The sequence below is a fragment of the Neolamprologus brichardi genome, chromosome 7 (assembly GCF_056152115.1).
Source record: "Neolamprologus brichardi isolate AB-2024 chromosome 7, ASM5615211v1, whole genome shotgun sequence".
Lineage (NCBI taxonomy): Eukaryota > Metazoa > Chordata > Actinopteri > Cichliformes > Cichlidae > Neolamprologus > Neolamprologus brichardi.
In genome coordinates, this window is record NC_142110.1 from 18,274,839 (window position 1) to 18,290,062 (window position 15,224).

Genomic DNA, 15,224 nt, shown 5'->3' on the forward strand with positions numbered 1-15,224 from the left:
CATTTTTATTGTAGCAACAATCTCATAAAAGTTGAGATGGCAGCACCACAAAACTGGATGAGTAAATCATACTAAAAAGAAAGAGCTAGAAGAACATTATCCAACTATCGAGGCTAATTGGCAACACGTCAGCAACAATATTTGGTATAAAAATGGAGGAAGCAGAATTTCAGAATTTCTCAGAAGTAAATATGAAACAACTGGAAGGCTTTATTTAAGGTAATAATATCTATCTATCTATCTATCTATCTATCTATCTATCTATCTATCTATCTATCTATCTATCTATCTATCTATCTATCTATCTATCTATCTATCTATCTATCCATCCATCTATCCATCCATCCATCCATCTATCTATCTATCTATCTGTGTGTGTGGGTGTGTGTGTGTACATAACTTATATTTCATCTTCAACCTTGAAAGGCAAGTTGTTGCCAATGCCCAAATAGACCTATATTTTCAATATTACATTAATCTCATCAGAAATGCCACTTTCTTTCCTTTTTTATATTGCTCTTTTTTTTTCATTTTACTGCACTATTCTACCTATGTTGTGTTATTTTTTAATAATTCACATAAATTGAAGCTCCAATCTGGCTTAAGTGCAACATTAAGCAGCCAATTTACTAAAGTAGACTGGGTTTACTTTCTTACACTTTCACCTAGCAACATGGATTATATAAGATGCTGAAAGCTTGAAGCTCTGATAACTTCAAGTTAAGCTACATTTTATGATGCTTTCAGTGCCTCTGTGTTCTTTCTTTTTTTCTTTATTCATTTACTTTTTTGATGTATGCTTTGCATTTATGCTTGTTTACAGCAGGATGCATTATGGTTTTCATAAAAGTATTAAACTGTACCACATAGCACAGCCAGCCAGAGTTAAGAAGAGGTGTATACCTGTTTGATTTTGAGTGGGGTATTAAGAAAGTGTGTTAAGAATTAACCACCGTTCATAAAATAAAAACACTTTTAGACGATTGTATCGACGATGGTCTAAGAAATATGTTTTCATTTGGTGAGCAAACGACTAGTGTGCTATACTACATCACACACATAAGTAATAAGAATACAAAGCACTGAAAAAGATGACCTCGACATTCTTTAATACGATTTGTTTCACTTCTGTAGGTAAAAAACATCTTAGCAAAGTACTGAAAAAACAAGCAGAGGCATTACTGAAAAACAAACATAATATTTCTGCATGTCTCTCCCAAGCCATACAACATACACAGCTCCAGCCTGGGGCTACCATGTTGACTATGCGGCATGTTCAGGGCACATATTACATGGCTGGCCCCACGTACATTTATATCCATGACTGAAGTGAATGTGCCCAGCCACAGTTGTACCCTGCATAATTCATGATGTGTCAGAGTTCTCCACTAGCTGGTGTCTGTCTGTCAGCACTGCGTGTCCCCTGTCCCTCCCCATCTATTCCCCCTGAATGGCAATGACAAGGCAGCGAGTGCACCGCACACAATTACAAGAACGCACGAGCAAAAATAGACAACAACACATTCACATGCATACACAGACGCGAAATATTCGACTTATGCATACCACAAAACACTGAAACCTGAAATAAGGGGGCCAGCTGACAATTTGCAAACTGTTGGCATCCTCTCATACGTTAATGCATGCTTATAGGTGTGCGTGTGGATCTTGAAGTTTGGTGTCTTATGACAGGCCGTCAGTCTGCCGCTGCAGCAGCAGAAGAGGTGGAGTCCCTGGGGAGACCTCTAAAAGCTCACAGGGTTCTTGTGAGGGGGGGTGGGGGGTGGGTGAGGAGCCCAGACTTAGTGAAAGCTTTTCCATGTTCATTCACCAGCTCTGCCTCTCCTCCTCCGGCAGCCCTAACTCTAGCAGCCTCATTCCGCATCCAAATGCAGAGAAAACTTGCTAACCCCTACCCTCTAACCGCCCATCTATCCCCTCGCTTCATCCATTCCATCTCTGCATCAGTCAGTTTTCCCCAACATGTCTGTATCTTCCTTTCCACTTCACCTCCTCTCATCCCCCTCCTGCCCACAACCTCTCTTCTCTTTCCCTCCTTGAATGTTGCATCTGTCACTCTCCCCGTACATCTCCATCTCTTCCTCCCAAACCCAGTTTTCCCTCTCCCCACTCCTACCCATCCCTTCTCCACCTCCTTACCACCAGTAGAGCAGAATATCCAACAGTACATTAACCCCCATACATCTTTGTGAGCTTCTGCAGCAGACGCGTCCGTCACTGGGAGTTCCTGTCACGCTGAGGAGACAGTAAGAAAGACCTTCGTCTTTTCACTCTGAATGACTGGTGGAGTCACTAAACAATGCCAGAGGCGTTCGCCCTATAGAATAGGGCCCTGATGGTGGTCCCAGATGGAAAAAAACAAAACATCAATATGGTAGCTGTCACAAGGCTGACTTGGATAAGACTGAGAGGGAGTCAGATTGTGGGAGGGAGGCGTGCAAACGACAGCAGCGGCATCTGTGGTGACAAAAAAAAAAAAAATCCCACTGCCTGAGGCTTGAGGAGCATGATTGGGTGTACATGTGAGATCCTGTTTGTTTGAACCTCAGATTCTAATCAGACGCAACAAGGAGGAGATTGATCCCTGAGCTACCAGTCATTCAGCCCCATTGGCCTCATCATTAAGAAGAACTGTTTTCTCTTTTCAGAGAAAACATTGCAGAGAAAACAAAAAATGGAAGAATGACATTTTGGGAATGACACATGCTGTATTTGCTCATTCCCAGGGTTAAAATAAGAAGATTAAGATCATTCCTTTATGTTCTTTAAATATAAATCATAAGTGAACGACCACTTTAGCTTAGCACAAAGGAAGCAAACAAAGGGAAACAGGTAGACCAGCTTTAAAACAAAAGCACATAAAAAGGAAGAAAAAAAAATGACATTGTGTTTCTTCCTCGTATACTGAGCCGATGTAATGCAGGATCAAGTCGCTAGCATGAAAAGTCTCAAGTGTGATTGAGTAACCCAGAAAATAATAGCACAGTATGGGAAGAAGAAAGTTGTGCTACAACAAAGGAGTGTCCGCTATTTATGTCTTGGTCTCCGTTTTTACAATATGCAGTAAAATGTGCAATATGCTCCATATTTTTTTACATTTTGGCTAGTTTTCTGGGTTTTTTGTAAGATGTGTGAGAATGAATAAAGGCAAATAGAAGAGGAGACAAGGAGCAAGGAGAGAAAGTGGGGATCTAAAACACTAAAGAAAGTAATGAAATGTGTGATTGCTTGGAACGTGCAATTACTAAGGGACGAGGTTCTCAGCCCCTTCTCTGCTGCAAAATGAGGAAAAGCATAAGGCATTATGGCTGGCTAGGTGTGTTAACACAAGTTCTCTCACTCTCTTTCTCACTCTCAAACACACACACACACACAAACACACACACACTCCTTCCTCAGCATCTCAGGAAATTCATTTACTTTAAGACGGGCAGTAAAAAGGGCGCCTTGTAAAAAAAAAGGTCCTTTATGTGCAATCAATACCTGAACCAATGAGAAAGCAAAGGGGCTCAGCTTGCCTCATTCAAACACGAGCACGCACAGTGAGAGAGCTGTCATGGCTTTCTATTGCTTTGGCTACATGTCTCCTGAAGGACACTCCATGAAAGGTTGAAATGGGTTATGAGAAAGGTGCTGCTGCTGTAGATTAGACATATAATGCATCAAATACAAGTACAAGAAATAATGTTTCTTGGTTACCTTAAATCAGCAACACTGTAGGGAAAAAACACACATAGAAAGCCCTGAGTCTTATCACAATGTTTCACATATCTCAATGGCTGCTAGCTGACTTAACACTCAGTTCATCTATTATTAGTCCTATTTGATATGGTGCATCAGGAGTTTGCACAGCTGTAATGTGCATGTAGCATAAAGCCTATGAGGAGAATGCCATGCTGATTAATATGGGCTGTGATATGTATGGGCTAATGCCTATTATTGTTGCAGCTGCAGTTCAAATCCTCCACTGGGCCACTTGGAAGAGGCACAAGCTCATCGCTCACCACGGAGGCCCGACCCACACAGTCAGACATGTTCACGGACATGCACATCGCCACAAACACATTCAAATGCACACAGGGGCAGTTAATATAGCTTAGTGAGAACACTGCAAAAAAAAAAAAAAAGCATTTACAGTACAGTCTCCCATTTTCCTTCCTTTGTTTAGTCTTATTCTCAAGAGTGTAAAACACCTCCTCGTCCTGCAACATGTTCTTTCTTACACATTCAATCAAAAGTTCCTTTTTTTTGTTTGTTTGTTTCATGGGAAAAGAAATGTAAGAACGTAACGAAAACAAATGTTTACCTGTTTCACATCTCTTCCCAGTAAATCCTTGCTGGCAAACACAGTTGTTAGGTGAAACGCAGGTTCCCCCATTCTGGCACAATCCGTCACACATTGCTGGAGATACACCAGAGGAGAGGAGCCATTACTCACTAAGATTAACGAGCATTAACTATGTAATTAGACCAGCAGCAGCATATGTATTTGCATACAGAATAAGAGCTAATTTGGTGATGTGATTCATTATAGGCTTGCACAATATTATTTTGCGTGATTAATGCATCTCACCAAGGTTAATTCAAAAATGTTCATTATCCGTGGGTAGGCTGTTAGTTAATGTGTCCCCAAAACACAGAGAAGTCACTGAAGTTGACACAAATGGAAATGGAAATAAATGTAATATATGCACAAATCATACCATGCTTCCTCAGAATAAAGAGTGAAAAGTGCTGAAAGCAAATGAAAACCTGTTTAGTAAGACGTGTAAAAGCAGTGCTTAAAAAGAGCACTCCAAAAATGAAGAATTGCACTTTCATTAAGTTCATTAAAAAACAAAAGACAGATGCAAGAGTATGTCTAAACTATAATAAATTATTATAGCACAGTTTTGGGTGAAGGGTTCCAGCTTCTATCATGTATTTGTATGTGCATGTTTGTGTAGTGTACCTAGTGCTCATCATGACCAAGCAAAGTTATCTTAATGTGCAGCTCCACCATAAATAGATTTCTACTCAAGAAATAGATTAACCAGCTGAGGTCAGGTCAATTTTCTACAAAGCACAGAGATCACATATAGAACTGCAAACATGACAGAGGCACTCATTAAATCTGGGTCACAAAGGGCTTTTCAGTGGGTGGAGGAGAGAGTAGAATCACCATCGTATACTTTATGATATGATATGCTTAACAGAACAATGGCTAAAACTAATGATCTTTGACAGAAATTTGATGATGAAGATGGTAGCAATGTTTATTTTACATCATTAATTTACCTGTTGATAATTTTTCTTTGAATGGTTTTGTACAAAAGACTGTATTATTGTAGGGTCTTTAAATTGCAATAGAATGTGCCTTGAGGTTACTGTTGCTGGATTCGCAAACTGTGTAATCACATGCACTGCACAGATGTAATATAGCCTTTTCTATGGGGAGGCAAAAACTCAGGAGCTCAAAATCCATAGAGCTATATGCCTGAGGAATATTCTCACATAAATACCCTGCATTCGGCCCTAATATGACCTTGAGACCATCAGAAGAGAACAGTGTGTAAGAAGGATGTGCAGTCAAAGCATGAAATTAAACCAAAGACTTTGCAGATGCCAGAGTGAGAAGTAATGCAGTTTTACATGAAAGAAACGTCATATCTACAGACTGGATGAGTTCAAAAGTTGGGGGGCGACAAAAGGTCTCCGGCACCAAAGTCAACCTAATCACATGGATCTCAGCTGACAGACTCTTTCAAAAAAAAAAAAAAAACCCAAAAAACCGCACAAGATGATGTGCACCTGGCATCACCACATCATAGCCAATATAACAAGCAGGTATACCTGCCAAATAAATCTTAATTGTAGAAAAGGGAAGACTCTCTAGTGATTCCAGCCCATGGGTTTGTCGACGCTTGGGGGCAGACCTTTAGCTATCAAATCTGACCTCTCAACAGGTAAGCATGCATATGTCACAGTTCTGGGTGTGAGTGAATCACCAGGGGGTATATGTTTGCAGGTGGGGCTCCGCATATGTCATCACAGGTCATCTGCCTTAAAGGCATGAATAGAGGTGACCTCAGCGAGGACTGAAAGGGAATAATTTTCTATCTTTCCACATTCAATTTCAACCTCCTAGGACCTGGCATCCACATATGTGGACATCACATTTTGGGTTATTTAGACCAAAATACTCAATTTTGCTCTACAAGGGCCTGATATCCACTTACGAAGACATTATAATGCTACTGTTCTATCAAAATTTTAAACGAATATCCTCATTTGTGGCTCTCGTTTTTCTTAGAAACAAAAATCTGGTAATTCTGGTAATGCTGTTTTTACATGCATTGGGCCCCAATATGCCCAAATATCAAAGAGAAATTAAAAATGCATGCTGTGGAAAAGTTCGGGTCTTAGGAGGTTAAATTAAATTTGGCCCAGAGAAAAAGGATGGAACGTTTAGTATTTTTTTTCCAGGGTGTCATTAAAACCAGCATAAAAAATGAAATAAATTAATAAAACTGTTTTTGTTTACATTTCTTAGCTGTGCATTGTGTGACACAATACACTGACATTCTTGAAGACTTCATTACACACTGACTTATTTTTTCATATTACACGGTCACTGGAAACAATGCAGTTTCCCCTGAAAGTGAAGACTATTTAAATGTTTTATCATATATATATATATATATATATATACATAGTATGTGATACAACATCTAAATTAGAAAAACACTGTTTGTTAAAACAAAGGGAAAAAACAACAGTGGTCAAGTGAAGCAGAACTTAACAAAACAAAATGAACCTGGTGAGATTACCTTTGCAGACTGTCCCATTGCCCGTGTAGCCTGGCTTACAGGAGCAGCTGTGGCCTCCGACCATGTTGAAGCACAAGGCATTCTCATCGCAGTTGTGGAGTCCGCTGAGGCACTCGTCATGTTCTGCAAACAACACAATAATAAAACATGCATCAATCCGAGCAGGTTCCTCACTAGTACAAAGTATACTTTTCGTATTATGCAGCATCTTCCCAAACAAGCAGAGGAAAACACTCTAGCAACAGTTCAGAAACTGTCTTCACATCTGCAAAGAACTACAGCCATCAAGAAAATAACACTTGATTAAAGAAAAGTGAGCGTTTATCCTCCTTGTAAATATCAGAAATGATCGCAGCCAGCTGCTAATTTGTTTTACTAACCATTAACAAAAAAAAAACAAGGACAAGATTTCAAACTGTGCCTTGTTTTAAACGACTTGATAGTTAGACAGCTGTGAGTCTAGTAATAAGACATCAGTGACAAACAGCCAACTGGAGGATGAGTCACTTTTCTCTCTTCCATCAAGATTTGTCGTGAAAAAAATTGTCTCAGATGTTTTGCTGCAATTTGCCGTTTTTGTTTTTGCACATCATGAGGGACGGAGACGTCTCAGTGTCTGCTTCATAATAGCAGAAAATAAACACTTTAATTTCCGCGCACACACCAATACGGTTCATCTTTGTGTAGCAGTTTACATACAGTACATAAGCCATTAGCCTTTAGTTCGAGCGTTGCAATTGGCACAATTGGCGTGTTAAGTACCCACAGGAAATGTTTTATACAAGCATTAACAAAATGTCCCCGTAGAACTGGAACTCCCAGGCTCCCATCACTGTGGAGTTAGTGATATGCTGTGTTATGAATCACTGACAAGCTTGACTAATGGCTACAGCCCGTGACAACATACTGTATCCAACTGGCAAACAAATCTCTTTCCCTCTGTGAGGAGAACTTCGGGAAGACTGAAGTGGCAAAACAGAATCAAATGAAAACCTGGAGTGAAGGCTAATAAAACAAACAGTCCAGCTGCAACTATGTAATGATGCCACATAAAGAAGAAAACAATTAAGCCATTAGGGCTAGTAGTTACAAATTTAAAATAAAAAAACATTTAATTTGAAAGTAGCTGTTTACAAAAGACAATGTCTTGTGACAGCTGACAATAAATCTCAATTAATTGTCATATTTTTACTTGAGGGATCCGAACTTATAAATAGGCCTCTTTAAAAAAAAAAAGAGTGCTGTGAATGAAACCATTTGAAGCAGCAGGGGAGACGTTATCCTGATGATATCACTGTCTGTGTGTCTGCTTTTTCGTTTGTCACAAGAAGATGTGTTCTCAAACAAATGTGATTTCATTTGCTTGTGGCTGGTGGATCTTAACACTTCCCTGAAACAATATCATGTTCAAGTGTCACAAAGGTATCCAGTTTTACACCAAACACCAGTTCGGTCTCTTCCTCACAAGCACTTCGTTCTATCGATTACTCGTATTAATAAAGTGAGAAACTACCATTGCTGAGTTATCGGTATTTTAAATTTGTTTACACCGGTAGAATTGCAAAGCTTTGTTATACTATTTGATTCAAACGGGTCATTAAAAATACAGAGGCAGAAGTTTTTAGCCTGTGCTCACTTATTGACTTCTTTTGTTTTATCCTTGGAGGCCTCTGTGTTTGTTTACACAGTAAATAAACATAGAAGCAATAATGCAATGAAGAGTTATTGGAAAAAATCTTATTTGAAGCTGACCTACACTGAACAGTTAAAGAACTATAAAGCATTTAAGTCCGTTCCCTTGCTACGGGAAGATGGATCTTAATGCAAGTCCTTCATCTGCCCCTGAACATAAAAGCAGATCTTTATCCCTCTGAGAACACAAAAGAAGAATGCTCATCCATAGTATTTGGGAGATTCACATAAATATTGCATTCTGATATGTACTTGCTTACCTAGCACAGAATAAGTCTCAAAAAACTTCTAGACTTTATCCTTTTGAAATCTTCTTTTCCATACTTAATATCTCTGTATCCCATCGTAGCCCGAGAGGCTGCAGAGCACAAGCCGTTCATTAAAGGTCCATACAGTACAGTATTCACTCTCTCAGCTGGAGAATCTTGTTTTTCAATTCATATCATCATGTTGTTTGTGGTGAAAACTTTTACAGGCTGCTAAATGGATAAGCAGTCAACTAAATCTCTCCAAAAGGGTTAAGACTCTTGAAAAACACAAATACAAAGCATTTAGTGCTAATCTGGAGTAAACCGTTTGGACAGTTTCTTGTTATTTTAAGGATTTGGGGGTAGCTTCAAGCTTGCCAGGGGACAGAAATAAACAAACTTCTCTGAGCTGGTTTCTCAAATATATTTTTTTCAGACATGAAGTAAACTTTTGGAGCGTTCTTTTTTATTTATTTATTTTGCTCAACTTTTGTGCTTTTTTTTATGCTTGCACTTCGTAAAGACAGTCAAGACTTAAAGACGGCACCTGAAAGGTGAAAGGATCAGAAACCCGAATGCTTGTTGCGGTAGACCTGAGCCGCATCATCCATTTCCCTGCCATCACCCAATCCATTATATCTCCTGAGCAGACCGTGGGCTCTTCCAAATTGAAAGTGACATTGTGATGAGCTCCTCCATCGAGAGTATGATGTATGCGTGCAAGTGTGTGTGAGATGGATTGAAGGGCACTTAGTAGGGCCCACTGCACTGCTCCTGTAACACACACACACACAACTTTCCTGCTGTTGGGCAGAATTAAAGTCTGCTCATGGGCATATAAAAACAGTAATAGGAGCACAGGAGAGAGGAAAGAGAATTAGGGGCTTTTCTTTTTTTCTTGCCAAGGTCACATCTGCCAGAGCAGCAAACACCAAGCTGTCTCTTTGAACACACACACAGGCCAGCAGAGCCACCGGGTGTTTGAGGGAATCCAGAGTGTGCATCATCACGATGACCCTTGAGTTTTAGTATTGGTTCCTGGTAATTTGGGTTATTTAGGAATTTAGGCTTATTACACTCCTGCACTCAGTGTAAGCGACTCCTAATTTAATCACCAACTAAATCCCTAAAATGCGTACGTGTGTGGTGGCGTGAGAGAAGCATTTCCTCGCTGGCTGCTGCTGCTCAGGCTGTAGACAGATAAACAATCAATTATGTACAGCCTGTCACCAGGGATCTCTCTCTAGCTGTCTGTTTCTCTTCCTGCTTGACTCCATCCACCTTCTGCCAAAACAACACCAGTTTCATTGATGTCTGACCTTCCAGCTGCTTTCCCCAAAACAATGTAACCTCCGATTTAATTTTACAATCCCAAGCTTGAAAAGACTACGATCTTATAATGTTTTACAACAAGAAAAGCTTCTGTTCCTTTCTCAGTTTGCCTATTTTGGTGACCAAGACGATAAAAAACAAAAAAAAGAAAACTAAATGATGAAGAGACAATATTTATTTGTTCCTCTAATAACTTAAAGCCAAGATTGGAGCACAGTTTTGGGGATTTTTGTACAATATGTTTCCCATTTTGTTTTAACATCTGCACCTGGATGATGTGATGCACAGTCCAGTCAGTGATTTTGTACTATTTATTTACCAGGAAATTTAACAAGATGCAAAAAAAAAGAAAAGAAAAAAAGAGTGCAAGCAAAAACAAAATTAAATTGTAATGTAAATCCTTTACTGTGTTTAGAAAATGATTAGGAGAATATTTAAAGGCGAGAGGAATTTAACTAGAAGTGTTTTTATGGTTTTTGTACTTCTTAGCAACTTCTGCAACAAAAACTCTCTAGGGCACCTTTAAAATGCCAAAGACATAACACTGTTCAGACCAGCAGAAATTGAAAACTTTTAAGTCTAAGTGCCCATGGGATCCTGTTGTTCAACCAGAATACAGATGTCCTTTAAAAAGAGGGGAAAAAACCCCTCCATGTCAGCTGCAAGACCTTTTGAGTCATCAGATTAAAAGTCATCTTTTCTGATCTCTGCTGTTGACAAACCTCCTGCTCCACCTGTGGCCTTCGTCCATGCCTTACTCCTTGTCTCCCGCCATCCCAGCCCTCAGCCGGTTCCTCAGCCTCAGGGGCCCAGGTCTGGTTATCAGGGGATTAGAACCGGGACACACACTAACTACATAGGCACCTTAGGAACAAGGGGAGGCATCCACATATACACCTAGCAAAAACACACACCTCAGGACAGCCTTCTTTAATAACGTTTAAACGGAGAGCACAACCAATCCCCTACCTTTCATGGATTAGCTGCTAATCTCACAGAGCCGGGAGCACCTCGGGCACTTTGGGGAAAAGATGAAGAATGGGTGGAGGGGGAGAAAGGAGGCGGAATCTTGACCTTCAAGATGAAGGATACAGTAGCAAAAGAAAGTTGCACATGCTTCTCTCACTGTACCCTCAACCATATAGAGCCTCAGCTTTTGGCTGGACATATTTCATTTAAACAAGTACACGAAGTCCACATGTTCCAGTCCACCCCCAGCTGGGGTCTGAGCCCATCCACCTCCCTCACCGCAGGTGGTTTTCATGTAAAATATGGTCTTCTGTCTGAGCTCGCTGACCCCCTGATAAGCTGAGGATAAATAAAACCACAGTTCCATGCTGGTTCTCTCAGGCCTAAATCTGCAGATCAGCCCTTTAATACACTATCATGCATATAAACACTGAGCCATGAAATGAGCTAGGGTCAATTTAATCCTCTTTACTAAGGCAGACTGGTTAACATGCAACACTTTAATGCGTGCAGAAATTCGTCCATCAATGCTGGAACCATTGTTTCTGCTGAGATTGCAATTTGTTAATTGGTGAAAGGCGCCATAAATGATGTAGTCACGCATACATCATGTGACAGCTAGTGTGTGTGTGGGGGGGGGGGCTTTAATCTTTTCTTCCGCAGCTATAATATTTTATGTGTGAGCAACTTAGAGGAATCAGCATTCCCTTTGGACTATTTTCAAACACAAGCAGATGTTCAATTACTAAGAAGCAGTAGATTCCTGCAGCTAGTAACTTAGCATCTTCCTGTTGTTACTGTCAGTTACTGCCACTGCGACTACCAAGGTGGTACTGATCTCAGCACACAGGTATACATTAGGAGAAGTGTGTTTTCTGGCACATATATACTTTCCATTAAGGAATAAAGGCACCTAATTTGACTATAATTTGGCTTACTAATTAGTCTAAGAGGTAAGGTGATACCATACCACTGACTGCACACTGTAGCAGACAGTGATAGTAGCTGTGTGGAAGAACACAGTCCAATAAAACTGCAGGGAGATCATGACGGTAATTTGACTGAAGCAAGGGGGAAAAGTCATTACATCAAGCCTTTGCATAAGCCTAGGTTTAATCACACAAATTGACTTTTATAAGGAGGCGCATAGCTGTGTGTTCCACTACAGTGGCTTGAAGGCATTTTAATAGGAGACTACATAAAATATAGTGACACAATTTAATCCATTGGGTTTGTGGAATTAATCTTCATTGTGAATCTGGGGCCTGAGCACACAGTGGAAGAAAGACAAATGGGTAAAACAATATAACTTGCCCACAGCTCAGAAGACTAGAGAAAACACAGTGATTGAAATCACACGAGGTACAGTGGCTGTCTAAAGGTAATGTGGAAAAACGACTGAGTAAGCGAGGATGTTTCTTTCTCTAAATAAATCACAAGCGCACAAGACAAAAAAGATGAATGTGCTTTTGTTGCGGCCACAAAAATGCTATTCCTCATTCTCAACTTTAACTTGTTTATGCCTGTTTTTAAAAACACTTGGGGAAAAAAAACCTTAACTTTGCTCTGTCATTCCCTGATTTCCATTAATAAAGTAAGAGAGAAACTACAGCTAGGAATGGAACAGGAAATGGGAGGTTTCAAAGTCATCATGTTGCTGAGTCTCACAGCTTTAATTCAAACTCCAATGGCACAGCAGGAAGTCGGCGAGCCTAAATCTGCCAGCTCTTTCGCTGTGCTGCCACTGAGTTCGTTTGCATTGGTGCAAATTGCTTTTTTAATTACAGGCACAGAGGAAATGCAGCATGTTGCCTCCTCTTCGGAAATGATGCGCAGAGGGAGCTACTTAGCATCGTGTATCACAAGCTGCAAACAACTGCTGAGGAATGAGGCAGATCTGCTGCTCATCCCTGATGAATGACATTGTGTCAGTCGCGTAGAAGGACAGGGACATTACATCATAAAAGGATTACTGATTTTTTTCCCCTTTATATTCTATTCTTAAGTGTGGATGTGCACACGGTATTTTAAAAGTGACACATAGAGGTGAGCTTTTACATAATCCATTTAAAATATGACTTCCCATACTCCTGCAGCATTCTTCACATTAAAGTAAATATCTAACACTGCAGAATCTTTTCACCTCTTTGTCCACTGATTTTTGTTGTTACTGGATACTACATAATATTAATAATAATATATCAGTTGTGCCAAGTGAAATTTATATATATAAATATTTCAGTTGGCTTTCATTATTATGTTATTTTTTGACTGAGTGCAAAAAAAATATTGTACAAATTTGCAAATCTTGATCACATTTGGGAAATTTGCCCCCCTCAGGGTTAAAATACAGAACATTCATTAGATTTAGAAACTGAAAAATTACCAATAATTTCATGATCTTCAACTGAGTGTACACAGTGCATATCTAGGGAACATCCATGACTTCGGGGCTAAGACAGTGAGAGCATAAATATCAATAATAATAATATTGCAAACACTACAAGGCAAGTGGCGGGGTTAGCAAACCGAACGGTCTCCTGGTAGGAGCTCCTTCTCTAAAGCACTGCCTTAAGCTTCCATTGTCTGGACATTTTAATCCATAAATGTTGTGTTTTCTCTTGGCTAAGTACATGTGCAAATGTGGCTTTTTAAAAAATATAGATAAATTACTCCTTTATTGTGCTTTTGCACGATGGAATATCAAAATAAAATGATGTGACGTGGCTCTATTTCTCTTACATACAACAGTGCATCCATCTAGTAGAAAATGACCAGCTGGTATGACCAGCAGTGCTACACAAAGACATTCTTTCTACATATAATACGGACATATAAGAAAGAATGCAAATCATCCACGCAATCTTTTGAAAATGACTTTGGTTCCAACTTTGATCACGAACAAACGGATCTGCCGCCTCCATGTACAGGTTTGCTGTTTCTCAGGTTCTCTTTGGCGTTTTTCTCCTCACACATATACACATACACAGAGTACATTCACACACCATATGAAGACTGCACACACACATACACACAAAGAAGACAGCCTTCTTCTTCTTTTTTTTGCTTAGTGTGAGGATAAAGTCTGAGCCAACTATTGGAATCCTTTAGAAAAAGTTTGGAGTTGTAAATATGTTATATAACAAACAACTGACAGTATAATAGGGTTGAAAGATGGAAGGTTTTTCTATATAATAAATATATGTAATTACTTTTGCAGTTTGACAAAGCTGAAGTTTTAACAAAGACAGAATTTGTAATCTCTATTAATTCAAGGCAACTGAAAATTGATTTAACACTTCATCTCAGTTGTCAGTGTTTTCTTTGCTATCAGCTTGTGCTGACTTATAGTATCAAGCAGTCAGGCTAATACTAAGTGGTCCATGGTTGTGTTCTCTATCACTGTGGGATACAGCTCAGCTAAACTAAAGCAATAATAGGATGCTAACCTCCTTGCGACTAAGTTGGAATTTTATTCACATCTAGTGACTGACTGCAAGTAGTTATGGCAACGAGCTGGTCTCCCAGGGGATGAGGGTGTTGCATGCCCGACCTCTGAGGGACTACATTCAATTACAAGGCAGTTGCTCAGGTTGCTTTGTGGGATGCAACCGGTCTCCAAAACCAGTTTGACTTGGATTGCCAGCGTTTGTTAATTGCAAATAATTTCTACTTCATTTGTAAATGTAGACAGATTACCAACATGTTGCAATCAATCAAAGTCAGTCTGCACTGATAAGCGCAAGTCATCTACAATGCATCTGTGGTTGCATGTGGTTGTGGTTGCAACTGGTTGCCAGCTGGTTAAATTCTTATACAGTGCATAGGTCATTTTGCTGCAACTATGTCACTATCTTTAGAGGAATTTCAGAATTTTTCAGAACTGACTCTGAATGCAAGTAATCTAAATTTCTGTATATTTAGATAGACACAACATGTCTGTGATTTTTGTTGATTTATCACAGTAAAATGCTTCATCATCACAAACACATTGCATGTAATAGGTAACTTCAGTTCACTCGTAGCACCAAACTTGATTCAAAGATGGCAGTTGACTGCATGCTGTCTCAACCCTGGTCATGCCGCGGTCTCCAGCCACTGTTTACCATAGTGTGACTGTAGATGTTAAGTGACCAAGGGGTACAAATGAAAT

The 15,224-nt window shown here is 39.7% G+C and overlaps 1 protein-coding gene across 1 annotated transcript in view; it reads right to left on the reverse strand.

The window, feature by feature from the left end:
• The window catches only part of nell2a (neural EGFL like 2a), an 83,129-nt gene that overhangs the window by 21,177 nt on the left and 46,728 nt on the right, over positions 1 to 15,224 (reverse strand). Inside the window, exons 14-15 of the mRNA XM_006782520.3 lie at positions 6,831 to 6,953; positions 4,328 to 4,423 (exon numbers count right to left, since the gene is read on the reverse strand). Coding sequence (XP_006782583.1) covers positions 4,328 to 4,423; positions 6,831 to 6,953 — 219 coding nt within the window. The remainder of the gene's footprint in view (positions 1 to 4,327; positions 4,424 to 6,830; positions 6,954 to 15,224) is intronic.